The sequence below is a fragment of the Xyrauchen texanus genome, chromosome 41 (genome assembly GCF_025860055.1).
Source record: "Xyrauchen texanus isolate HMW12.3.18 chromosome 41, RBS_HiC_50CHRs, whole genome shotgun sequence".
Classification (NCBI taxonomy): Eukaryota; Metazoa; Chordata; class Actinopteri; order Cypriniformes; family Catostomidae; genus Xyrauchen; species Xyrauchen texanus.
The window spans coordinates 15,605,433-15,633,031 of record NC_068316.1 but is presented as its reverse complement, the minus strand read 5'-3'; the positions used below and the strand labels follow the sequence as shown (position 1 = coordinate 15,633,031).

At 37.4% G+C, this 27,599-nt stretch overlaps 3 protein-coding genes across 4 annotated transcripts in view; 2 read left to right on the top strand and 1 right to left on the bottom strand.

Annotated features, from left to right (window-relative positions):
- Positions 1-5,299, bottom strand: part of LOC127634271 (CTD small phosphatase-like protein) — a 52,900-nt gene extending 47,601 nt beyond the window's left edge. For both annotated transcript variants that reach the window (XM_052113744.1, XM_052113745.1), the window contains exon 1: positions 4,895-5,299. In XM_052113744.1, the coding sequence (XP_051969704.1) occupies positions 4,895-4,970 (76 nt within the window). In that variant the 5' untranslated portion in view covers positions 4,971-5,299. The remainder of the gene's footprint in view (positions 1-4,894) is intronic.
- A 7,072-nt stretch (positions 5,300-12,371) lies between these two features.
- Positions 12,372-18,964, top strand: LOC127634334 (glycine--tRNA ligase). Its single transcript, XM_052113836.1, has 17 exons — positions 12,372-12,677; positions 13,613-13,714; positions 13,885-13,987; positions 14,160-14,301; positions 14,411-14,499; positions 15,080-15,156; positions 15,317-15,462; positions 15,567-15,716; positions 15,845-16,007; positions 16,086-16,250; positions 16,939-17,047; positions 17,170-17,314; positions 17,420-17,505; positions 17,604-17,713; positions 17,802-17,895; positions 18,008-18,198; positions 18,342-18,964. The coding sequence occupies exons 1-17, from the start codon at positions 12,621-12,623 to the stop codon at positions 18,465-18,467; spliced, it is 2,055 nt and encodes a 684-aa protein (XP_051969796.1). The 5' UTR covers positions 12,372-12,620; the 3' UTR covers positions 18,468-18,964.
- Positions 18,965-21,805: 2,841 nt separating this feature from the next.
- LOC127634516 (protein-cysteine N-palmitoyltransferase HHAT-like protein) lies at positions 21,806-27,362 on the top strand. Its single transcript, XM_052114113.1, has 12 exons — positions 21,806-21,986; positions 22,993-23,124; positions 23,836-23,903; positions 24,027-24,140; positions 24,260-24,454; positions 24,580-24,789; positions 24,952-25,123; positions 25,217-25,361; positions 25,454-25,489; positions 25,585-25,786; positions 26,076-26,217; positions 26,403-27,362. The coding sequence occupies exons 2-12, from the start codon at positions 23,019-23,021 to the stop codon at positions 26,636-26,638; spliced, it is 1,626 nt and encodes a 541-aa protein (XP_051970073.1). The 5' UTR covers positions 21,806-21,986; positions 22,993-23,018; the 3' UTR covers positions 26,639-27,362.
- Positions 27,363-27,599: the final 237 nt, after the last annotated feature.

Here is a 27,599-nt window from a genome sequence, read left to right as displayed (position 1 = left end):
CTGAAAATAGCCCCAACTGGCTTTGAAATATTCAGCAAGTGTGGCTGACGTCCAAGACCACTGAGTTAAAGAGGCTTTTCACCATATGAGGGGACTAGTGTGCTAAGCTTCATTTTGTTTCTGCATGATGAACCTCTAAAGCTGTGCTTGATTATACTCTTTTGGCTCAGAAATCGCAGAGTATCAAAAATGCCTGGTTGGTGGCTGCATCTAGCATGCCTGTTCTCTGCTATTCAAGTATACTTACCTTTACAAAATGCAAAGGGTCACAGACTATCAGAAGTTTCTCCCTAGAACAGAGGTAGCATGCATCTCCAAACAGTGCTGTTGGCCAATACAAACCAATACATATTTTCAAGTTAAAGGGCATTCTTTTTGATCACCAATCATCTTTAAATCTGTTCAAATAATTAATGTAATCTTGTTGCCATAAGGGTCCATTCCCTCCCATTAGAGGTGGCAGCTATGCATTGATTTGTGTGTGTGTGCTTTTCCTGTTCTTGAAACATGGCCCTGCATAAATTAAGATTAATTTAGGAGCCCTGCTTTACCACTTCATCACACAAACAAAATATGCCTGACTGACAAATAGAGCAATTCATTTATTCTCTAGAGCCAAGCATAGGAGGCCAATATTTTTACTGCAAGGCATTGAGTGTTACAACATCACTGAATAGCCTAAGAGCTATTAAGACAACATGATCACACGGGAAGACGGCTTGTTGTTTCCAAGAGTTTCAGTACTGTAGGATCAGCCACATTATGCTGACTCACTGACAAGCATCATCTCTCATTTTTGCATCAGCTCCTCATTAGTTTACCTTCCCCTGTGGTGTGACCAGAAGCACGTTGCATCAGCAGTGTGGGAGCCCCACGTTCTGAAACCAAGTAGTAGTTTTAGGTTTTGGGTTTGGGGGAACAGTTTTTAAAATATGCATTCCTCTTCACTGTATTACAGCCTGTACAGCTGAAAATAAATCGCTCCAAAACTCGCATCTGGTGCCCCGCCGTGGACATTACACCAGGAAAATGAGAGCACACCTGCCCATAAACCCAACAAAACTTACAGCTTTAGCCACTGGGGCCAGTGTTTTGAATTTCTGTAAGCACAGAACGATTTTACCAAAAGAAATTCAACCTACTATTTACGATTTAACTGTGAAATCAGTCTGATTAAGACATAACTGTGCCTATTTAAAGGGACAGTACAACAAAAACTAAAATTATTCTGGCAAGTGTTCCAAACCGTGTGACTTTCTTTCCTTCATAGAGCACAAAAAGTGATGTAAGACAGTATGTTAGTCTCAGTCACTATTCACTTTCATAGCATATTTTTTCCCTACAATGAAAGTGAATGAACACTGACGCTGCCATTCTCCATCTTCTTAATTGTGTTCCAAGAAAGAAAGTCATATGTGTTCTGAACAACATGAGGGTACGGAAAATTATGAAATCATTTTCATTTTTAAGAGAACTATCCCTTTAAATCAAAGGTTTGAGCTGCATTAGGGAATGAATGAATGAATGAATGAATGAAAATTACATTTATATACCGCTTTTCTGACACTACACACAAAGCACTTTACACAGTGAACAGGGGACTCTCCTCAACCACCAGCAGTGTGCAGCACCCACCTGGAAGATGCAACAGCAGCCATAGTGCACCAGTAGGAGGCCATGCTTGAGAAGGGCCAATGGGGAGAATTTAGTCAGGACACCAGGGTTACATCCCTACTCTTTACAATAGGTACTCAAGGATTTTTAATGACCACAGACAGCCAGGACCTCAGTTTAACATCGCATCCAAAGGACGATGCCTTTTTACAGTATGGAGTCCCTGTCACTACACTGGGGCATTAGGACTCACACAGAGCACAGGGTGAGCACACCCTGCTGGCCTCCCTAATACCTCTTCTAGAAGCAACCTTAATTTTCCCCAAGAGGTCTCCCATCCAGGTACTGACCAGACTCAACCCTGTTAATTTTCAGTGGGCAACCAGTCTGGCTGCTGCTGGGAGATACTAATACCAGGATATGAGGGATTCCTCTGTCATGTGGCCCTCTCTGACAGATTGCTCATTGAAAAGGTACCCTTGGCCAACTGATCCAACTCTCTTTATCACAGGGGACCATGGCGAGGTCTCTTTATGTCCCAAAACCATACTATATACTTCTGCACCTCTCTTGTCTAGCAAGCCCCCACAACATATGGACTACCATCTGTTTGTGTGCTAAGTGTTGGTAAAATGTTTATACATTGTGCAGTTATCCTTAGCAAAGTGATGAGAGACACATGAAAATAATTTGCCAGATTTATGTAGTTACATAAATTTGTTTGGGGTAATCTCAAAACTTTGTCTCACATTAGAATGTGTTTTGTTGACTAAGACAGGCACAAGCCCTCCATGGGACTAAAAGATCTCTTGAGAGCTGGCCAAACTTAGAAGCAATTATAAAAAGCCACTGATAACTTTTTAAGTAGGAGTTTCTTTTCATTACTCAAAATTCAGAGTACATAGATGCATTATAGAATCCAATTAGAATTTAATGCCATATTATTTCTATCAACTAAATCACTATATTCCACAAAACGATTCAACAGTGAGCGCACAAACTCAGAGAACTTGAGAAAAAAGTGCCATGCTGGATTAAGTATTAATTTGCTCAGCAAACTCACTAAACATTATTATATTAAGTCAAATAAATCTTAATTTAAGCATTGCAAAATCACAACAGGAATCAAGAGACATTTCTGTTTGTTTTTTTAAATATTCCATAATCCAATCGAAAAGGAACAACATTTCTGCAAACAAAACATGTTTAAATAGAAGCACAGACTGCAGACTGTTTACCCAATACTTCCACCAGAAAGAAAACAGCAATCCACCTCCAACATGGAAACCACCCTATTACTTTTAATAATGCAAACAAGTCATAATTCAATTTAGTAAGCCAAAATCATTCAATTTTCCATAGGATGGTATAGTTGACTTCATCCACAGTGACATACATTCATGACACCTCTGGCCACTATGATAATACCAAACATGATTTGACACATTCCATTGCATCCACTGATATGGACACCTGAGGTCTGTGTGCTGTCTGGAAGGCACAAACAGCAGAATGGCAATGGCAGTTCGTTGTGTTTTGATTTTGTGCTCAATGGTGCTAAATAGGCTAATTTGATCCACTTACTGGAGGCTCTAGCACAAGCATTACGATTGTTTGCTGGGATCCTTAGGAAAATAACAACGGTAAACAAGCACACTGTATTCATGACAAACAAATGATTGCTTAATACCAAGAACAGAAGGCAGCAGGCTGGAAAAACAACACTTGTTTTGAAAAATTTTCAAGAGCTAGCAGCCATATAATTAAAGGAAAATAGAGTTAAGCTCTATCGACAGCATTTGTGGCATAATATTGATTACGACAAAATTTTATTTTGAATTACCCCTCCTTTAAAAAAAAAAAAAAAAAAAATATCTGGGGGACAGTTGGTGGGTTTCCATCCAACTATTTTTAAGTGCATTTTTAAATTGTGCATAAGGAATCCTGAATGGAAACGCTTGATATTAACGTAATAAATTCGCTTAAAATTGAATGCGCTAGGAGGTCGATTTTATAGTTTTGCATTAGTTAAAATGTGCATTAAGGTGATGGAAACGGTTTATTTGCTAAACAATTACATGTTTTTTGACCATTCATTCATGTGTTATGAGTGTGCGATAGCTTGATGTGACTAGCCCATCAAATGGTCCGACCTTGGCACACAATTCTTTGAACATAGTGCTTGTCATTCGGAAGTGTTTAACCCACACCAGGTCGATGAAGTGGGTCCTCACAGAACAGTTTTGAGAGTGGGTATGCGGAGACTGGTGATGTGTGGGCATCGCAGCTATTTCAGCACACATTAACTAAGATATTACTTGCTCCAATCTTGTACATAAAACTGTCCCCAATGCAGGGAGAGGTCATTCGGCTGCCCCATCATGACGAGGCAGCTCCCTCATGATAATGCGCATTACGTAGTGGACGGAAACATGCAACAATATTTTGTTTAGTCAAATATTTAGAAATGGGCTTAAAAAATGCTAAACATTTTGGAAGGAAACCCAGCAAGTGAGGCACTTACAATGGAAGTGGATGGGAGCCAATCAATAAAGGTTAAAAACTTATCTTTTTCCAAAGTATAGACACAAGCCAAACAACATACGTGTTAACATGATTAGAGTGTGATAAAATCACAAAGTAACCTTTTCTGTGTAAAGTTATAGACAATTTTACAACTTCATTGCCATGACGATGTAATGTCAACAAACCCTAAAATGACTGTAATAATGACAATTTAAAACACTTCACAGCTCAAATAATACAGGAATTTGGACAGACAAATTAATTTTAGTGCTTTTATAAAATTATAAGCTTCACATTTCTGTCTTTAAACCACCCAAAAATTGGCCCCATTCACTTCCATTTTAAGTGCCTCACTGTTACCTACATTTTTGCTATTTTAAAGAAAATAAATTTTGCCGGTAAAGATTTTGCCACAAATTCTATGATTGAGTTTAACATATATTGAATAATAATAATAATAATGAAACAGCCCAATACTGTTAATAATATAAATAATATTAGTTAGATTATAAAAAAATATATATTTATTCTATTATTATTATTATTATAAACGACATTTTAATCAAATTATATAATATAAAGAAAAATGATAAGCCTGAATTATGAAATATTATTACGAATTTTAGACAATAATCAGAAATCTTTGCTATCTTATGGCTCAATACAATCATAAGAGCATCAGCAGTACAGCTGCAGTGATTTGGCTGTCAAAACAAAAACATCCAGTGAAATAAAAACGCGCGAAACGCCTCACCTTTTTCCTGACACGAAGAAATTATCTCTTCCTCCTTTGGATTTGCTACCTGGGTAATGATGGACGTGTTGTCCATGGACACGGGATTTGATTCCTCACCTGTTTTTTTTTTTTTTTTTTTGTTTTGTTTTTATTTGTATTATTATTATTTTCAGCTATCCTTAAGCTAGCGAGCTAGCGGTGTTGGTCCAGAAGGCAGAGGCACCATACACCGCACAGCGATATTACAACACCACGACATCAAAATAAAAATAAAACACACCGCGCGATCATGCAAGGATCAGTGTGAACCACGATACTCCTGTCAGATGGCGGGAAATCGGCAACATTTCAGCACATGTGGTATATGAGGTCTAAAGATATCACTGACAGAGAGTAAAAACAGAGTCAGAGCTGCAGTCGGTCTTTCTCTCCCCGTGTGTGTGTGTGTGTGTGTGTGAGTGAGTTTACAGTGTTTGGTGGTTTACGAGGACATTTTTTAGGTTACAAACTGGTAATTACAAGGGTATTATGCTATAAATGTGGTTTATGTGGACATTTCTAATGTCCCCATAATTCAAATCACTTAAAAAACATACTAAACAATGTTTTATTGAAAATGCAGAAATTATTTTGTGAGGTTTAGATTTTTTAATCCCCTTTTCTCCCAATTTGGAATCCCCAATTCCCACTACTTAGTAGGTCCTCGTGGTGGTGTGGTTAGTCACCTCAATCCGGGTGGCGGATACCGCCGCTCCCAATAAGCAGACTACGCAGCCTGCGTATGGCACCAACTCCCTTGGGGGGCATCATCTTACCCTAGGAGGGCACCAGAAAGTCCATTGGCTGCCCTTACTCACACGTTATATGTTTTTCAAGGACCTGAATGCAGTTACGGAACACAGATGATCGCTTCGTGCTCATATCACGCGACTCACAGCATGTGGAGGCTCATGCTACTCTCTGTGATCCACGCACAAGTTACCAGGTCAATTTAGTTTCTTTAGGAGATCTGACTGGAGTCACTCAGCACACCCTGGATTCGAACTTGCGACTCCAGGGGTAGTAGTCAGCGTCAATACTCGCTGAGCTACCCAGGCCTTCCCGAAGGTTAGGGTTAGGGTTAGGGGATAGAATCTATAGTTTATACAGTATAAAAATCATGTCTATGAAGAGTCCTCATAAGAATAGCCACACCAACATACTACCAAATGTACCATGCTAGGCTACTTAATTATACTAAGCCACACTAATTAAAAGAAAAAAAGAGAAAGAAATAAAACGACTATTTGAAGGAGAACCCCTTTTAATAATGATTTACAGTAGTAACATATACTAAATACTACTGTATTTTGGCATCAATTACTACAAATATTTGTAAGGAATCATTGTCACAAATATATTTTATATATACAATGCACACTGGAAATAAAACGTCCCAAACAAAACATGATCCTGAGGTGACAGATTGGATTTTTAGTCATGAGTATGCAGTTTTTTCCAGATATTCTTTATCAGAATTCAAACAAATAGTCTAGATACACAATTACATTTTTAATTGTCTAAATAACTCAAAAAGAGTTCATAATTTTTGTTGATAAAATGTGTTAAAGAGTGTAAACATATTTAAAGTTAATAATTTATTTTTAAGATATCTATATGTTGATGTCATGGCTCCAGTACAAAATCAGTGATAATATAGGCTACCCTTAAATACTGTTTGTATTAATCTTGTTATAATATATATATATATATATGTATGTATATATATCGCTACAGGATAGATTTTGTAACTTGTTTGTTAATGGAAACTCACTTTTCATTGAACTGAATGCATAACACACTGTAATGGCGTCATTTCAAACCCGTTTTAGACCAATTAAACAAATAATCAAAAGTGTATCCTAAATAAATTCCATAAAAGGTGTGTACTCTATTAGTGAGAGCTAATTCATCTATAATACAAAGAATCTGAGAAAGAATAGACAGATGCTAAAAACAATATTATTAATTCCTCATACAATCATCTATGGTTTAATATTTACTGAAATGATTTGACTAATATACAAGAACATTTCCTGTAAATGCACACTATAGGATTTTTTTTAATGAAGAAAGAGAGGTGGGAGGGTTACTGAATATTTTATGAAGGTGGGGGTTTGATCTTAATGTTTAATAAGAATAGTATGCGATGCAGTCTTCGCTTCAGCTAGTTTCACTGCCTGGTTCAAATTTTTGTGTTCCTCTTTTTATTTGTGGATAAAACAATGCATATACAGTGTCAACAGCACATTTAAAGATATCATGTCTTGTGGCTTGTCTGTCTGTGATATTCAGTTCTTAAATGAGCTTATTGCAGCTAATTTAACACACATAAAATATTATTTTAGGTAATCATATGAAACACAACTAGGTTAATAATTATGCAAAAGAATAACAGTCCATCTAAATTTTTGTAATGTAGACGTATGATAGTGTTTACCTTGAGTCAAATGGCTTTATTATTAATGAACAGATAATATGCATTCTATTTATTGTTATTCCAGTTTTTTCCTCAACGCAATTTCACTATTTAAATGTGTACTTATACTGACACCTTGTGGCCATCAGTATATTGCTAATAGAGTAATACTGTAATGCATACGTGGTTCCTTTACAAATGGATTATAGTGCACTCACTGCACTGGGCAGATATGTTTTAATTAGAGCTTCATCTAGAGTTTGCCATTGACCCATGTTGCATTAACTCGTTCCTTTACGAATCCGGACATCTAAAGGTCAATTTTCAGATTGAGTAAGTCCTGTACAGGTTATTTTAACCCTTTAAGCTTTGACAGTGTTTTAAAGATTTTGGTATAACATTTGCGGTATCATTGTAAAGGGTACTTTTCAAATGTAATAATAAATATAAATTGTGAGTCTCTCAGTCTAAGAAAATGCTAAAAACAGTTTTTTTTCTTTCTTATTTGACATCATATACGCTGCCGGTCAAAAGTTTTGAAACACTTGACTGAAATGTTTCTCGTGATCTTAAAAATCTTTTGATCTGAAGGCGTATGTTTGAAAATAGTTTTGTAGACAAAAATATAATTGTGCCACCATATTAATTTATTTCATTATAAAACTCAAAATTAAAAAAAAAAAATATATGTTTTTCTGCATCATCGAGTCTGTTTCATTTACACGTCTCCATCTCCTTGTAGCTATAGGCAACATTGTACTTCATGTGGATTATCTAATGAGCTATGCATCTGATTACCTTAGAATATTTTTTTAAATGCAGATAAGGTTTTTTATTTATTTATTTATTTATTTTTACAAGATATTAACAAGATTTGGGTTAATGAACTGAGTGGAACTACTTTGTCAAGTGGAAAAAAAAAGTTATTTTTGGACAAATAAATGTACTTTAAAAATAACTAAGACAGTATTGGCAAAAACATGATATTTTAGTATTTAATCATTATATACATGTCAGCACATTACAGAACACCTTTACTGTTTGTATTTAATATTTAATTAGGATCTGATCAAAATTGTATTAATTAAGTCATGTATATACTTCAAAATAAATAACCAACTAAAATCTTACCATTTGAAAGCCTTTAAGGGCATAACTATGTGGTGAACCAAATTTTAAATTGCCAACATAGATCCCATAAAGGTGCCATACAATATGTCAACATGGACAAGCCAATGTGGGACCTGTATTACTAAAACCATATGGAACCCCGATAATTTGTCCAGTTTCAGCCCATGCACCCATGCTGCCTGGATATAACCCCTGTAGAGCCCAGATATGTATTTTGGCCGGGGTGTTTGGAGTGAATGAAAGCTGAACTGAAGTAAACTTTCTTCAAAGAGCAGATGCTTTCATACAAAGTGAATTACAAATGCAATTCATCCTAAGAAGACAATTATAGGAGATTATTAAGATATAATTTTGAGACAATCCTTTTCTAACAGTTCTTCTCAGTGTCCTATGGATAGTGGACTGATGAATGTGACCAAATTTTAATAAATTACACTGTATACAATGTATTAGTATAAAAAAAAAAATGTCCTGCTATGGGAACTGTAGCACACCTTTTTGCTTTTGTGAATTATGTCACTATTTATACACAGCTGTATAAAAATGTAATGTTTGAAATCATTTAAAATCAGTAGAAATGTCAGTTTAACTTTAATGTGCAGATACCCACTCTGCAGAAGAGTAATTAAAACCTAGCCAAACATGAGAAACTTTGGAAATGACACTTGACATTACAGCATTACATACTGTCACTGTGACAGAGTACTGCATATACTGTAACACTCAGTTCAACTTTGCAGGAAATAAATTATGAAGAGAAACATCTAACTGGGCCTTCTTTGAAATAAAAAAAAGACCATATATTGCAGATACTATACTTAGTATATGTAAACGTATAATCCTTAAAATAACTGTAGTCTGATCATGCAAATGTAAAAATATTATTTGTTTGGAAAATCCAGATTAAATGTAGTCCATTCAACACTGTGTATATTTTGGGTGTATTGTATAGTGTAGCTACATTGTATGTTTTCTCTTTATCTTTAGTATTTATTGTTCTCTAATTATTATTTTGCATTAATTTTACTTACATTAAAAAAGTTTTACGCTTGAACAAATTATTTGTAGTTTTGAAACAGTTGTGTAAAATCATTAGCACTCACGTAAGCCGAAGACTTCAGTAATTTCAGTAACCTTATAAAAAGCTGTTTTATTCTGCATGGAGAGGGTCTCCTCATTGGGGCTGACATGTTAGAATCAAACAACCAACCGAAAACTACTTGCTTAATCTCAGTAACAGCCCTGTTATTGGACACTCTCACTCATGGAATAAATTAATCACAACATTAGCAACTATACACTTTTGTGTTTGAATGCTGTAACATGAGGGCAGCATGGTGGGTAGCACTGTTGCCTCACAGCAAAAAAGGTCCTTGGTTTGAGTCCAGGCTCACCCAGGGCCTGTTTGTGTGGGTTACCTCTGGGTGCTCTGGTTTCACCCACAGTTCAAAAACATGCCGGTTAAGTGATTTTGCCCATAGGTGAGAGTGTGAATGTGTACAGTGCAGTGGTGATTTCTCAGGGCCAACAAAGCCTTCTCTGCTGGCATAACTTACCTAATAAATAAATAGCTTTCATTCTCATTGACCTTTTTGCCTATGTATTTTCAATCGCTTTCCACTCCTAATTATTACATTTTATTTATTTATTTTTTAATTTGTTTTTCTGGTAAATTTACAATGAAATAACCTTCAATTAAATAATTAATCTACAAATAAATAGAGAAAAACAAAAACGTATCCAATCAGAATTTATTCCTCGATGCTTAAAAGCAAAGTGTGACAACTGTTTCACAAAACGTATGTCCAAAGTCATGCTCCTTAGCCGAAGCAGCACGTGAGTCTGAGCTCCACCCCCGTCAGGCCTTCAGAATTTCCACCGAATCCCTCAACTGTAGGCCTTGTTCAGACTGCCCCTAAAAATCAGATTTTTTGCATATCCTGATAGTACAAGACCAAGTCTTGTTTTTGATAGTCTGGATAGTCACATAAAATCGGATTTTTCAGAATCCGATTCAAACCATATTGGGTGGTGGTGGTTGCAAATGCGATTGAAATCGGATTTTTTTTTTTCAGGTGCGTCTCAGTCCGGATGCTCTGACTGCTCAATTCGGATTTCAAATGGACTTTTGCATCACTCTTAACGCAACACACAACGATGATGTCAAAAATCGGTGACTGCAGCACAGAACTTCACAATATTTACGAGTCTCCACAGTCTCTTGAGTTTTTCTTGTGCGGCGGAGGAGTTCTGCACCGCTACTGGACAAGGCGCTTATTTGGAGAGCGAGATAATACAACTCCATTTTGCCCGCATCTGTTTTGAAAGCATCGTCAATCGGGTATGCCTACGTTGTTACCAAAGCATCCCAAGCAGATAGGTTGGTTATGTCTGAATGCTCAAATCTGATTTGATCACTTGCAATTAATAGTTTTAATTAATTTGAGAAAAAAATCTGATTTACCTGCAGTCTGAACATAGCCTAAGTGAATAGTCATCTAAAGTCAGATTGTCAGATTCATCAGCCAATCAGATTGATTTATTTGTTCTTGTGGGTGTGGTCTTTAGGATATGTCCCAGTCAGGCTTTCTAGCTGGCCTTGAGTGATGCAATTACGCTTTAAGGGACGTATGTAATTTAAAAGCGAAGAGCGTGAGATCTTGCTGATGAGTTGGCTGTCATCACTGCTGGTATTGCCTTGAGAAAGAGATCCTTATGGATTTAAAAACCTAACATGTTCTGCATGATCGTGCATTTGATAAATTAAACTGGAAAGAAGGACTGATTTTTACTTCAAACAAATTGGTAAGTGCTTTTTGCATTGTTACAGCAACATCAGGAGTTTTCTAAGTGTAAATTAGGCTGCTTGAGCATTCAGTGTCGGATCAAGTTTTGAAAAGTAACTGTGTACCCTGACGAAACAAAATTTATTGCAAGCTAATTTTAAATCTTTGGTATTAGACCTCCGTGGTTCTGGCTTTCATGCTTGGCTGTGTTTTTAAAATGTAAATTGGTATTATTAGTTGACTGCCACGTAATGTATGATAATGCATACGTTGTCTTATTAATTATGAAACTGTGTTTTCTTAATGGCATGAATTGCACTGAAGGCCTAGACTTTAAATGCATGGGCCGCGGCTGGTACAGTGGCATAGCCAAGGGTGGGCTCATTAGACCCAGGCCCACCAAGAATATTAAAGATTATTTTATGACTTCAAATATATATTTATAAAATAGTTTAAAAATAGCAAAATATCTGATTTCTGAAAGTGTGAAAGAACTGTTTGAATGCACCGCCTCTGTAATTTGGTAAAAAAAAAAAAAATTGGGCAAAAATTTGGCCCATTCATTTTTATTGAGGCCCACCCTAATGTCATTTCTTGGCTACGTCCTTGAATGTGTATGTCTGTGTGTGTGTTTGCCCTGTGATGGACTGGCCACCTGTCTGGGGTGTTTCCCTGCCTTTGGCCAGAGACAGCTGCGATAGGCTGCAGCACTACCCTGTATAGGACAAGCGGCTTTAGAAGATGGATGGTTGGATGGATGGATGAATGGATTGATGGATGGATGGATGAATGATGCAGTATCCAAATCCATAGGTATCAGCATAAGAAGACATAAACAAAAAACAAAAAAATATTGAGTGCTCTCTCTCTCTCTCTCTCTCTCTCTCTCTCTCTCTCTCTCTCTCTCTCTCAACCAATGAGCTCCTTGTTTCACGTGACATTTTGTTAATTTACTATCTAGATTTTCTTGCTTTCTTAACACCGGTTTTATTTACTTGACAGTTCAGTTAATATTGTTTTAATTCACAGAGACGAATCTGCCGTTTCGAAATAAAGAGGAAATTCCCTCTACAAAAATGACGAAAGTGTCGTAGTACAACCCCGCCTTACTTACTCAGATCTGGGGATTTCATCATTCAGTTCCTCGTTGTGGTGCTCCTCCTGTCGGTCCATGCTGTCTATGCGGAGCCCAACATCTGCACTCCTCAGGACCGGTACACAGATCGTCACTGTCCGCTCGGTTCCGAGGGCCTGACCCAGTCCCATACGTCTGTGTGATTCCCCTCCGATAAGACCGTTCTCTCTGTCCGCCTGTTTGAGGAAGAAAAGGAAGTTAAGTCTGTGGCTGGAGATATCTGGAGGACAGAATATGGATGGCAGTATTGAAGAGATTCTCGCTCCTTTGAGGCTGGCAGTTAAAGAGCAGGTACCACGACTATGCAAATGTACTACTTTATGAATAATGTGTATCGTATTTTTTTTTTTTTTAATTTATTGTTTTTTTCAGATTGCCATACATTGCATTTAACACATATTTACCATTCATATGAGTTGATGGCCTTCATTAATTATGTAAATGTACCCTTTGAAATTATGCAAAATTGTTAAAATAGCTATGTATTTTATTAAAGCTGATGTTTTAGTAAGAATATAGTAGGACAGTCGTTTTATTTTGAGTTTATATTGCTGGATGATTCAGCTGAGCAACAGTCTGACAGTGCCACGTTTGAGATGAGCTATTCTGTCATATTCAGACTAAGGGTGGATGGAAATTACACTGTGTTTGTGTAAAAAAAAAAAAAAAAAACATGTTTCTGGGAAGGTGTTTGAAACAGCCAAGGATTTAAGTAATATTCTAATATATAGCATGCATATATATATATGCACCTTGACACAGTTTTATCTTGGTTGTTGGCAGATAAGATGTTCCAAGCTTCTTGTAGAATTTCTTACAGTTCTTCTATCTATTTAGGCTGTCTCAATTGCTTCTGTCTCTTTATGTAATCCCAGACTGGCTTGATGTTCTGTGGGGGTCATGCCATCTGTTGCAGGGCTCACTGTTCTTCTTTTCTATTTGCAAAAGTCTGGGGAGTCTAACATTTATATGTCCTATTAACACACTAAAGCTGAAGATAAATAACATGTTTTTGTGAAAATCTTATGTGTCACAGTACTGTGTGTGTGTGTGTGTGTGTGTGTGTGTGTGTGTGTGTGTGTAAAATAATATAGTACAAGCTTATAAGGAACCTCAATATCATGTACATGTCCAAACAAACATGCTATTACCATGAAACTATGTCCAAAAACGTAGTTTTCATTTTAGTGAGGGTTTTCATTTGTTTAATTTTTTTTCCCTCATAGGGTGATCTTGTGCGTCAGTTGAAGATAGAGAACGCTCCTGATGTAGATGTCACAAAAGCAGTAGCAGAGCTCAAAGCTCGGAAGAGAATCCTTGAGGCCAAGGTGAGGAGTGTTATTCTGTCGCTGGTAGATTCCATGAAATTTCATGGAGATAATGAGTGAGTGCATTTTTGACAGCTTAAATAAGTGACTTGTGTTTTATTTTGTTTGGTCTGTCCTATTGTAATGCTTCCCTGAAGTAATGCGTCTGTTTTACTCTTCCCTTTTTGCAGGAGCTGTCCTTACAGCCCAAAGATGACATTGTGGACCGAACCAAGATGGAGGACACTCTAAAAAGACGGTTCTTTTATGATCAGGCATTTGCCATCTATGGGGGTGAGTCTCATCTTCATCTTCCTTCCCTCCATCCATCCATCCCTTAAAAATTTGCATTTTGTTTATAAAGTAAAGTGCATATTAAATCTTTAAAATGGTTCTAAACAACCACTAGTAAATGTGAATTGAGTTTGCCTTTTAATTTACACCTAATTGTTTGTGTTTGAGAAAGGCGTGAGTGGTCTGTATGACTTCGGGCCTGTCGGTTGCGCTTTGAAAAACAATATCCTGCAGGTTTGGAGGCAACACTTCATCCAGGAGGAGCAGATTTTGGAGATTGACTGCACCATGCTTACACCTGAACCTGTTCTCAAGTGAGTGTTCATCTGTCCATCAATCCATTCATGAGTTCACCAGACAGTCTGTTGCCATGGCATTGTCTCTGGAATAGCTTTCATTTTATGCAATTGTTTTGCATTTAAGGACATCAGGGCATGTGGAGAAGTTTGCTGACTACATGGTAAAAGATGTCAAGAATGGAGAGTGTTTCCGTGCCGACCATCTCCTTAAAGGTACATTCGTATTTCTTAATACAAACACATCTGCTCCAGTAGTATGTGTTTATAGCTTTGAGACATCCAGAACTGACTTGTCCCTGGCCTCTGTAGGTGTTCTGGGGTAAAAGAATACAGTGGGATTAGTTAGAATCACAAAGGGTTTATGAGGGACTCCATCATCCGGAGACCACCAACCAGACTGAAAAAACACACTTTTTTTAATCTAAATATTTGCATTGTGAGGTAGCCGTGTTAATCTGTTGACACTTTTTTGGTGTAGGTGCTTAACATGTTTACTGGAATGCTCTGTGTTAGACATTTATAGCTGGCAATGGCACAAGTTTTATTGGAGGTGTAATTAATGTTGAGGAAGCTGGCTGGTCAGATTTAATCAACAGGTTTATTAACACCTTAAAACCTGATCTAATAAAAATCTTGTAGTTCATTCATTATATATACATACACAAAAACAGTTTTCTTGATTATAAAGACCCTTCTTATTTACTGTACGTTCAAATAAATGTATTTTTGCAATTGAACATTTTAATACAGACTTCATTGATAATATTAACCAGTTTTATTTTTGTTTCCTCAGCTCATCTACAGAAATTAATGAGTGACAAGAAATGTCCGGCTGAAAAGAAAGCTGAAATGGAGAGTGTCATCACACAGGTATGTGTCACTTTGAAGATATGTTTCTCTAAGGAGGGCAATGTTGATTTCATAACATGAATTAAGAAGGGAATCTTTTTGTTTTCAAAGGTGTTACTAGAGAACTGGGAATTAGTTTATTTGATTGGTACACTGATTAGTTGTATTCTGCTCTTTTTAGATGGATAACTACACTCAGCAGGTGCTGGCAGATTTGTTTGTGCAATACAATGTCAAGTCGCCCACTACAGGAAATGATCTTACACCTCCCATCTCATTCAACCTGATGTTCCAAACCTCAATAGGACCTGGGGGGAACATGCCAGGGTATGTTAGGCATCACCTGATCACATCCTGCTCTTTATTTTGGTCCTAGAGAAAGACATTTGTTGCATTACATGGTTTTCATTTGGTTTATGTTATTTGCTCAGATATTTAAGGCCTGAAACTGCTCAGGGAATCTTCCTCAACTTCAAACGTCTTTTGGAATTCAACCAGGGGAAGCTGCCATTTGCCGCAGCCCAAATCGGAAACTCCTTCAGAAATGAGATCTCTCCTCGCTCTGGATTAATTCGTGTCAGGTGCGGGTTACCGAATTCCTTTGTTAAATATTCTTATAACTCCCAAACAAATGGTAAGAGTTATTCACAGAAATTTTTCCATCAGTATTTCAAATGAAGTATTGATGTGGATACTTCTCTCCTTTTAGAGAGTTTACAATGGCTGAGATCGAGCACTTTGTTGACCCAAACGAAAAGGTTCATTCCAAGTTCTCCAATGTTGCTGATCTGGAAATCATGCTTTATTCTTCCAAAGCTCAAACCAGTGGGCAATCTGCCCAAATAATGAGGCTGGGTGATGCCGTGGAGCAGGTCAGGGATGATAAAAAATTCTGTATTGATTATGAATAACAGTTATCATTTGTAATAACAAACCTCTTTGCTTTGAAGGGAGTCATCAACAACTCCGTCTTGGGCTACTTTGTTGGAAGGATCTATCTTTATCTGGTCAAAGTGGGTGTGGCAAAGGACAAACTTCGTTTCCGTCAGCACATGGACAACGAGATGGCCCACTATGCCTGTGACTGCTGGGATGCTGAGACCAAAACTTCTTATGTAAGTTCGGTGTTAGCTTAAAGGAATATTCCAGGTTTCAATACAAGATCAGCTCAACCGACAGCATTTGTGACATAATGTTGATTACCACAAAAAATTATTTCGACTTGTCCCTCCTTTTCTAAAAAAAAAAAAAAAGAAGCAAAAATCATGGTTACAGTAAGGCACTTACAATGGAAGTGAATGGGGCCAATTTTTGGATGGTTTAAAGGCAGAAATGTGACGCTTATAATTTTATAAAAGCACTTACATTAATTTTGCTTAAAACTCCTGTATTTTTTGAGCTGTAAATTTGTTTTTATTGTAATTTTTACAGTGATTTTAGGGTTTGTTGACATTACATCACCATGGTAATTAAGTTGCCTAACTTTACACATAAAAGGTAAAATCATGTTAACATGCATATTGTTTGTTTTGTGGCTATACTTTTTAAATTGTGAGTATTTTAATGTTTACGGATTGGCTCCATTCACTTCCAATGTGTCTCACTGTAACCCAGACTTTTGCATTTTTTTAAGAAAAGGAGGGGTAAGTCAAAATAATTTTTTGTGGTAATCAATATCATGCCACAAATGCTGTCGATTGAGCTTAACTTGTATTGAGCCTGGAATATTCCTTTAAAGACATTCCCCAGCATTCTGACTTTACCTGGTGTTTATACTGTTTGTATGTGCTGTTTTTTTTTTAGGGGTGGATCGAGATTGTGGGATGTGCTGATCGCTCATGTTATGATCTTTTATGCCATGCACGGGCCACCAAAGTCCCTCTGGTTGCTGAGAAACCCTTAAAGGAACCCATATCCTTAAGTATTTTAATGAGGTCTGACCCACCTCAGCATAAAATTGTAGTTTGTTTTGCTACAGACATTGCATGTAGAGATTAAAGTCAATATTGTCAACTTCTTTAACTGCTTCACACAAAGTTGTAAATGTTGTCCAGTTCGAGCCAAACAAAGGTGCCATTGGCAAAGCATATAAGAAGGATGCCAAAATCGCTATGGAATATCTTGCCATCTGTGATGAATGCTTTATCACAGACCAGGAGAAGCTCCTCAATGAGAATGGGTAAATACCCAATACAACTATTAGGCTCACACGGAACATGCATACTTTTTTCAAAATTCTAAATGGTAGCTGAAAGCATTATCTCTGTTTCCTTTATCTATGCAGTGAGTTCACCATTGAGACTGAGGGCAAGACTTTCAAACTCACCAAGGACATGGTTAACATCAAGAGATTCCAGAAGACTCTGCATGGTATAAGACAGAAACTATGTTGTTTTAATGTTAGCATAAAGAAGACTTGTAAAGTAAGTTGATTAGCAGAATTAAATAGATGTGTTCTTCTCCCACAGTTGAGGAGGTTGTACCAAATGTGATCGAACCCTCATTTGGCATCGGGAGAATCATGTACTCCATCTTTGAACACACATTCCATATCAGAGAGGGTGATGAACAAAGAACAGTAAATACAATATTCTGAATTAATATATTGCAATTAACAATTGTAATTTGATTGGCTTTCAATGAACTGTGCTACGTTCTCCGTTTAGTATTTCAGCTTCCCTGCCACTGTTGCACCATACAAATGCTCCGTCCTTCCATTGAGCCAAAATCAGGAATTTATGCCATTTGTTAGAGAATTATGTGAGCAATAAAATTTCTTCTTGATTGTAACTTCAAACAATTTATCAGTGTTATTAAAATATGTTGTAAATGTGTGATAAATGTGGCATTAATTAATTACTTTGCTCTATAGCTGATGCCCTGACCAGGAATGGTGTCTCCCACAAAGTGGATGATTCTTCAGGCTCAATCGGAAGACGCTATGCTAGAACAGATGAGATTGGTGTGGCATTCGGTATCACCATCGATTTTGACACCGTGAACAAGACGCCTCACACAGCCACTCTGAGAGACCGTGACTCTATGAGGCAGATCAGGGCTGAGGTTATAAAACGGTTTCATGCTGCTAAAAATAAGACTTGAAATTACCGTAGTTTGTTCATTGTCAGTGTAAGGCATATACCAAAGCTATTTCCATTACATTTGTTTAGAAAGCATTGTTCACTATTGTGCATGTTTAATTCCAGGTTCGTGAGTTGCCCGAAATCGTCCGTGACCTCGCTAATGGTGCCATCACATGGGAAGAGGTGGAAAGCAAGTATCCAATCTTTGAGGGCCAGGAAACCAGCAAAAAGGAAACCGTGGAGGAGTAAACTGACTATGCCTCTATCTCTCTCATCTTCCACTTTCACTGAAGGCAGTCATGGACATTTTTACATAGGATCAAATTCATGGCTATTGTAATGTTCAACCAATCAGTGTGCACCCGATGGCAATTGTTGTTACACACAACTGCAACTACCATTCTAATCAAGTACTCCTAACTCAAGGATTCTCAGTAAGGCCTGTAATTAGTTTTCTGTGCTAGTAAATGGATATCACCATTCCTGTTCATGGATCGATAAAACTAAGAGACATGGTAAAATAAATCAAGCCAGCACTTTCTGGACCTATAAGAGTGTGTTCAGTGAATTTTTTTCTCATCAAGTACACAATATGATTAATAATCTGTAATAGCTTATTTTGAACTTGTTTAGCGAAATATGTGCTGAATATGTTGGCCTCATGGTGGTGTAATGTCCCAGGCTAGACTTGGGCTATTTAGTGTTTTGCTTTTCACAAAGTGTGATTACTCCAAGTTAAATGAAATGATTGTGTGGAATGACAAATGATTTTGAATTAAAAGGTAAGTATTGGTTGTAAAAAAAATAAAAATAATTTCTTTGCAACAATATAAAATGCCTTTAGGCCAAGCGATGTGTTTTTTTTAGTGATGTGACCTAGAAGAAACCAATGACCCATATCAGGTATGCTAATGTATGTAATATATTAACTATTTATAACCTTGTTTGACTTGCAAGTTGCATGTAAAGAAAAAAAAATTTGCTATCAAAAATATGGACCTGGAACTTTTTTGGGGGGAAATTCCTTTATTATTATTAAGAGGAGGCTGTCATTGAGATCTATTATAGAAATGTTTTATCTCAGTCCAAATATTCTACAGGCTTAGATCATACAAAAACAACCTTGACCCTGGCAACATGTCAAGGTGTGGGTAGATTAGATGGTAAGTGTTCAATCAGTTCTCGTAGTCAATGTTGCATATAGGAGAAATGAGCAGGTGTAAAGACCTGAGTGACTTTGACGAGGGATGACCGGGTCAGAGCATCTTTTTATTTTTTGGGATTTTCTCCCTAATTTGGCATGCCCAATTGCCAATGCGCTGTACGTCCTTGTGGTGGTGTAGTGACTCACATCAGTCTGGGTGGCGGAGGACGAATCTCAATTGCCTCCTCGTCTGAGACAGTCAATCCACGCATCTTATCACGTGGCTTATTGAGTGCGTTACTGTGGAGACCTAGGGTGTGTGGAGGCTCACGCTATTCTCCGTGGCATCCATGCACAACTCACCGCATGCCCCACTGAGAGCGAGAACCACATTATAGCAAACACGAGGAGATTAACTCAATGTGACTCTAGCAACCGGGCCAATTGTTTGCTTAGGAAGCCTGACTGGAGTCACTCAGCATTACCCCTGGATTCTAACTGAAGACTCCAGGAGTGGTGGTCCGCGTCTTTACTTGCTGAGCTACCCAGGCCCCCGGTCAGAACATCTCTGAAACGGCAAGGCTTGTGGGGTGCTCCCGGTCAGTAGTGGTCAGTACCTACTAACAGTGGTTCTAGGAGTGAAAAACCACAATTTGGTGACAGGGTGTTGGGCACTCAAGGTTACCACGTCTGGTCTGAACCGACAGAAGGTCTACTCTGCCACAAGTCACAGATAATATTAATGTTATGAGAGAAATGTGCCACAACACACAGTGCATCGCACCCTGATGCGTGATGGGGCTTGGTAGCCGCAGACCGGTCAGAGTGCCCATGATGACCACCATCATAAGCGCCTACAATGGGCATGCGAGCGTTGGAACTGATTCTTGGAGTATTGGAAGAAAGTCGCCTCGTCCTATTAGTCCTGTTTTTCTTTTACATCACGTGGACGGCCATGTATGTGTGTGCCATTTAGCTGGGGAAGTGATGGCACCAGGACACACTGTGGGAAGATGACAAGCCGGTGCAGGGAGAGTGATGCTCTGGGCAATGTTCTGCTGGGAAACCCTGGGTCTGGCCATTCATGTGGACATCAATTTGACACGTGCCTAATCTTTGTTGCAGACCAGGTACACCCCTTCATGGAAATGGTTTTTCCTGATGGCAGTGGTCTTTCTCAGCAAGATAATGCACCTTGCCACACTGCACACATTGTTCGGGAATGGTTTGAGGAACGTGATGACTTCAAGGTGTTGCCATGGCCTACAAATACCAGATCTCAATCCGATTAAGCATTTGTGGGTTGTGCTGGACCAACATGTCCGATCCACTGAGACTCCACCTCGCAACTTACAGCACTTGAAAGATTTGCTGTTAAGATACCACAGGACACCTTCAGGGGTCTTGTAGAGTCCATGCGACAGTGGGTCTGCTTTTTTGGTGGCACTTGGAGGACCAACTGCATAGTAGGCAGGTGGTCATAATATTTGGGTCATTACTGTATAATTTTATAAAAGCACTTACATTAATTCATTAGTTAAAACTCATGTATTATTTTAGATGTAAAGTTGTTTAAATCGTCAGTTTAGGGGTTGTTGACCCTGTTACATTGTCATGGCAACGAAGTTATAGTCAATTTAACTACTTTTCACAGAAAAGGTTCAAAAGCGATTTAATAACACTAAAATATTGTTAACACGTATTTTTTATTTCTTGTGACTATACTTTTGAAACTGATTTGACCCATTCACTTCCATTTTAAGTGAATAACTGTAACCTCGATTTTAACTTGTTTAAAGAAAAGGAGGGGCGTTTTTTTTTTGTGGTAATCAGTATTATTTCACAAATGCTGTCGATTGAGCTGAACTTGTAATGAACCCAGAATATTCTTTAAACATAACTTAAAATACATACTGTGGCATATTTTACAGAGCGAATTTAAAAGAAGTCATCCACTGCATTATCCAATGCACTTCCTCTAGATGACTTCTGACCTCCCTGCATATTTTAAAGATGAATGTAGTTATCTGTTTGCACTTAGTTGCCCAATTAACCAAACCTCACAGAATGCGTGTTTTCCACACTTTCTCCTTTTTCTCAACCACTAACAAAAACAAAGCCATAATACTTGACCCGTCTCCAAGTAAGCTTTAAATTTGATTCTACATGTTTCATACTTAAATTTATAATATGGCTTAAAATTATTAGAAATCAGATTGTACTGTTTATAACAGTTATTAAAAAACATGTTTTAGAGTAAATAAAAAAATAATATAGAATGTTGCATAGGGTAATTATGCATGATTATATTTAGGACATGGTGGCAATGGTGGTACAAAATAAGTTGCTATTGATACAACATGGCACAATGGTATCCGCCCCCTATGGGCTGCTTCATATGAATATAAATACATCTCCTATTCACCTTTAACTGTCTGCAACTGCACAACAGGCAGTTTGTGCTCCTAACCGATGCCCCTGAGCTTTGCAGTATCACAGAGGATGTATTAGAGTATTCTTTGGCTAATCTTTTCTGGACATTATTGTAATTATTTTAAGTTCAAGGGATTTTTTTTTTGTAATTCAAACGCCCTTTGGGTTACAGTGGCATTGCGGCACTCAAGGTTAGTAGGCTACAACAGGTGTTTCGAAGAGCCCTTTGGCAGCTATGTGCACTGCTTGACCATATAACATTTAACCAACTCTAATATCAGAGAAAAAAAGTACATTTTAACAGCATGACAGACATACTGCTACTTTATCTGCATGGCTCCTCAGATCAAATCTTACAATAACAAACATCAAACAAACCAGACCAGATTGGAACTGTATTTATTTTGTTGAAATTTGTCTTCAAGGAAGAGCAGAAAAGCAGGCAATGAATCATTTGGTGATTAAAATAGATAAAAGATAGAGGTGTAATGTTCAAGTGAAATATTAATATGTGATGCTTCAGTCACTACAATGAGAGCAGGAAAAAAGCCTGGTTAAAAATAGCAAGAGCCTGCATAGTATAGATATTTCCTGTTCACAGAATTCAAAGAAGTGGAAACTTCTCTGTGCTCCCGCCCTGTCCGGAGAGATAAAATTGTTTGGAGTTTTTGTAATTTTAAAACATTAACCCACATGTTGTTCCAAACCATATACTTTTTTCATTTTTGGAACACAAAAGGAAGTGTTTGAATATTAGGGACTGACAATCTCAGTCACATTCACTTTAATGTCAAAAAAAATGCATTGAAAGTGAATGGTGACTGGGGCTGTCCTTGGTAAATGATTACCAAAATAATTTTTGGGTGAACTATACCTTTAACACTTTTTATATGCTTATATAATTCTTAATGTAATCACTGATGCTATTTAAATTGATGCATTTGGTAGACACTTATACACAGAAATGTACAAGTGCATTCAATGTATACATTTGATCTATATTATAGTATATAGTACATTTGGCAGTATGTGGTTCCTTGAGAATGAAACCCATGTAGTTTCCCTACACGAAAGTTAGATTTTTAGTAAGATCTTAAGCACTCATTGGCCAGTTTAATTGGGATATATTTTGTTCATCAAATGGACACCAGATTTGTTTTACATGTGCATTAATTATAACTGTTGTTGTCCTAACAGTCTCTATATAGGTTGTGCTGTGCACCATGGGGGTCAAAGCAGCCCTTCCTAGGTATGAGCTCTATTTCTACAATGTAGTGCTATGTATGGCAATGCTCTGGGCTGCCAGATGGATCTTCGAAGTGTCCAGCTGTAAGTATAAAAGGACACACATTCACTGTTCTGATATGACCCTACGGTGATGTCACTGCAGCCTTCTACTGTACCATTAGGTTACCAACCTATCAATAATTTTGCTGAAGTTGTTGGCTTTAATCAGGCTCTTGCTTTTTTTTTAATATAATATCTATAACATAGTTCTTTGCATGACCTCACACACAATGCACATACAACAAGGAGAGCACAAAAATAGTGCTACTGGATAAAGTATAAGGAAAAGGCCAGAAGGTGCAGTGCTGGAACCAGCTAGCCACAGAAAGCTATGCAAAGTACGCAGAAAGGATCATGTGTCAGTATTAATACACCAAAGAATGAGAGACTGAAACAGAGGGGGAGAGAGAGTCAGAGAAAGATGGGTATTATTATGGGTCTTTGTGTTTATTACTTCATGCAACCATTGAGACAAATTGTCCAAAAATGTACATTTTTACATACTTTTCTCACCTTCATGTAATACCAAATCTAGATAACTTTCTGTTTTCTGTGGAATGCAAAAGGAGATATTATTAAAAAAAAAATAATAAATTATGATCCCTAACTGAATGATGATGACTGAATTAGCATTTTTGGGTACACAATTCCATCTGAACACTCTGATTTTGCCAATTTTTGGATTGATTGTATTTTATCATGTTTACTAGATAATGAATCACTAAATGACTGGTATTATGTCTCTATATCCAGCAAATACCAACAGAAAAACCTTCAAGACCAGTGTTCAGCCAGGATGGTACTATTCTGGCAGAAGAATGGTGAGATTCTGTTATAAAAACATCCCTTCTAAATACAGTATGTCAACAGTATTATATGATGATAAATACAAGCTTAGAGGGAGTCTATGAACTTATCTGATTTAACCCTATACTGCACTGCAGGATACGGCGGATGTCGAGTGGATGATGTGGTTCTCCACGTTCCGAGAGCATATCATCTTTGGACTCTCAGGACACGTGATCTTTGCCAAGATCTGCTCCATGATGGCTCCTCAGGTGCCTTTCAGAGTCCACAAAAATCTAGACCGTATATGTGACGTTACTTAGAAATCAACCACACAGTATGTATTAGACTGGTTCACCTAACTTGATGATATTTGTCTTTGCTCCCGCAGTATAGATCCATGGTTTTCATGGCGTATGGTATGCTGGCTGTCTTCACAAGTATGGGCTGGGCATATGTCACTCTCATCCTCTCTCACTGTGTACTGCTGTACAGCATCTCTCTGGTCAAGCTTAGGTGGCTCTGCTTTGTGGCTGGACTCACCACAATGGCTACCTTTAAAATGGAGCCCTTTATTTCCTGGCAGGTGTGTTTCCAGTATTAGAATACCAATACCCTATAAATGATGGATTCCTTTTTAATTTGCAATTGACACTTAATCTGGAATTTATGTTGAAATCGGTGTAAACGGTCTATCTTTCTGTCCTGCAGGCAGGGTTTGTGAGTGGTTCTTTCGATCTCCGTCCTGTCCTGTTTTATGGTGGCAGTGGGTTCACCATCATGCGCTGCATGAGTTTCGCTCTAGAGAACTGTGAGAAGAAGGACGGAAACTACAGCATCCTGGAGCTCCTCAAGTACAACTTCTACCTCCCCTTCTTCTACTTTGGGCCCATCATGACCTTTGATAAATTCTACATTCAGGTCTGTAACTAAATTAACATAATGAATAGTGTTGATTGTTTCATAATTTTCTCTAATTGGCAAATAAACCAATATTAGTAGTATTATCTCTGACAAATGATTGGCCTTTGATAACATATAATCTTGAAGACAATTTATAACATTGTTCTTTAACACTACCAGGCCAATAATCCTAACCTGACCAGGAAAGATGGAGAGATGTGGAATATTTCCATTCAGGCACTGCTAAACCTGGGAGTTATTACCATAGTTGCAATCCTCTTTCACTTTATGTACATTCTGACCATACCTGGTGACATGAAGCTCCTTAAACACATCTCTGACTGGGCCCTTGGTAAGCAGCTGTGTTAGTGTGTACTTGCTTTAATTTCATACAGTATTTTATAAACAGAAGTTAATCACAGCCTCTCAATACCATATTGTCCAGTGGGATTGGCCTACTTAAATGTAGTGTATGATTGGGTGAAAGCAGCAGTGATGTTTGGGGTGATAAACACAGTGTCAAGACTGGATCATCTGGACCCTCCTAAACCACCGAAATGCATCACAATGCTTTATGTGTTCTCTGAGACGTGAGTGGGCCCTTTATTTATTTATTTATTTATTTTCAATTTATTTTAAAATTCCTTATTCTAAAAATAAAGAACATTCCATTCTTCTACAGACACTTTGATCGTGGAATTAATGACTGGCTCTGCAAGTATGATTGTCATGGTTACTTTTATAAGAATTTTAACCACACAATAGTGTTTCAGGCAGTACTGTTTTATCAAAGAATGCTGGTATTTTTTGCAGGTATGTGTATAATTACCTTGGTGGGAAGCATGAGAATGTTTTGGACGAGCTGATAGCCTCCCTGTGCACTTATGGCATCACGGCGCTCTGGCTGGGACCATGCTGGGTGGTTTTCATCTGGGCTTTCTTAAACTGCTTTGGCCTTAATTTTGAATTGTGGATCGCCAAGTTCTTCACCACGGAGCCTTTTATTTCTATTGAAGTAATGAAGTGTGAGAAAGAGTATTAGTAGTATAATGTAATTTAGGATTAAAATGTTGCTGATATTGAGGTAGTTACATTGTAATAACACAATTATTAATATGTAATATCCATATGTCATGTTTAACAATACTCTAATTAAAAGTACAATCAATCTTGTTATATGTGAATCTTTTACATGCAGGATTGGCAATAAAAGGGCAATTGTGCTCTCTCTAGTTGTTAAATGTGAACTTTCTGGTCCATCATTTTAGGCCAAACCTTATCCGAACTGTTTTTCCTTCCCACAGATGGCGATTTCTGATTCTATGTCACGCAGGATAAGGGCTGTGTTTAATACCTTCAATTTCTGGACTATTGTCCTCTACAATGTCTTGCTCCTGAACAGTATTGAATTTGCCAATCTGGTTGCCAAGAGATTGTTACTTAAAGGTAAATACTGAGATGATATTTGACAACTAATACATTTAATCATTTATAAAAAATCACTAAGGTGCTTAAAGATGAATTGTCAGAATTAATTTCAGAGTGACTGATTCTGATGATTTTCTCTGTTCTTCTAGAAATTATTTAAATAACATAATTCCACTTAAATCAAACCTTATTTTGTTTGACAGGTTTTCCCTTCACCACCATCGCTGTGACATTTGTTACATACTGCTTGATTCAGCTGATTAAGGAAAGGGAAAGAAGCCAGGCTTTGATTGATGATCCAGACCCAATCCCCCATCCTGCCTCTGTTCCTCCACCCACAGCTGCACCCACTACCACCACCTTGACAGCTCCAAGCACCACCCAGATGGATGGAGCTGCCACCCAGCCTGTGGACCCAAACAAGGAAAAGGCAGAGTAGGGATTAGACACAACGGTCCCATTGCTCTGAAATGGGGTTATTACATATTTGTGGTCTTGGAATTCTGTGGATGGTCTGAATATACAGAAAAAAAGGATGTTTTAATAATGGTACTGTAAGGAAAGATGGTGTGTTTAAAATGACTTTTTGGAAGTTTTTACAGGTTTTGTCTATTTTGAATTACAGCATGTACTCTCATTGTCTATGTTTTAAATTAGCGACAATTCTACGTAAATTTAATAGGTGATACAGATATGTGCTTTGTAGTTAAAATTTAGTGGATTGAATTTATTAATACAGATTTTATAATCTAGTTTTAATAAAAATGTTACTGACATGCAATTAAAGTGTTATTCATGCCTGTGTTCAAACATTGATGATGAAATGATGTAACAAAATGAATACAAATTGAAGATCACAAATTTTGCTTTATAAATTTCTAATGTTGCTACATTGAAAAATTCTAAATGAGTAACAGCGTCTATGTCTCTCCATTGGTTTGCCCTTCTAAAAAAAAATTATTTAATTTTCCCACAAATTGCTGTGGTTAATACAATTTGTAACTTGTTTACATTTCAAATTTCTGTAAAAAAGAAAAAGAATGACGTTACAGTCATAGACTAGCATCACTCCAGTCTGAGATGATGCTGCAGTCTCTGGCATGTTGCCTCAATTACATTATTGTTCAAATTAAACTATGACTAAAAATAAACTCTTAAGTCATTTTGAGAACATTCAAGATCTTTGTTATTAAGCACTCTTCACTATAGGATTTGTATATGAGCTGGCATAAACAAAAGGAAACCATTGACTGGAAGAACTGTTGATATTCTACTTAGTGATGCAAATTAAAACTAAAGCTTAGTGAGCAGTTGTTGTTGTTAACCATGTAGGCCTGTATATTTCACCTTTTGCTGTGATACAATATCTTCTTCTTGTTCTTTCAGCTGCCTGGGGGTTG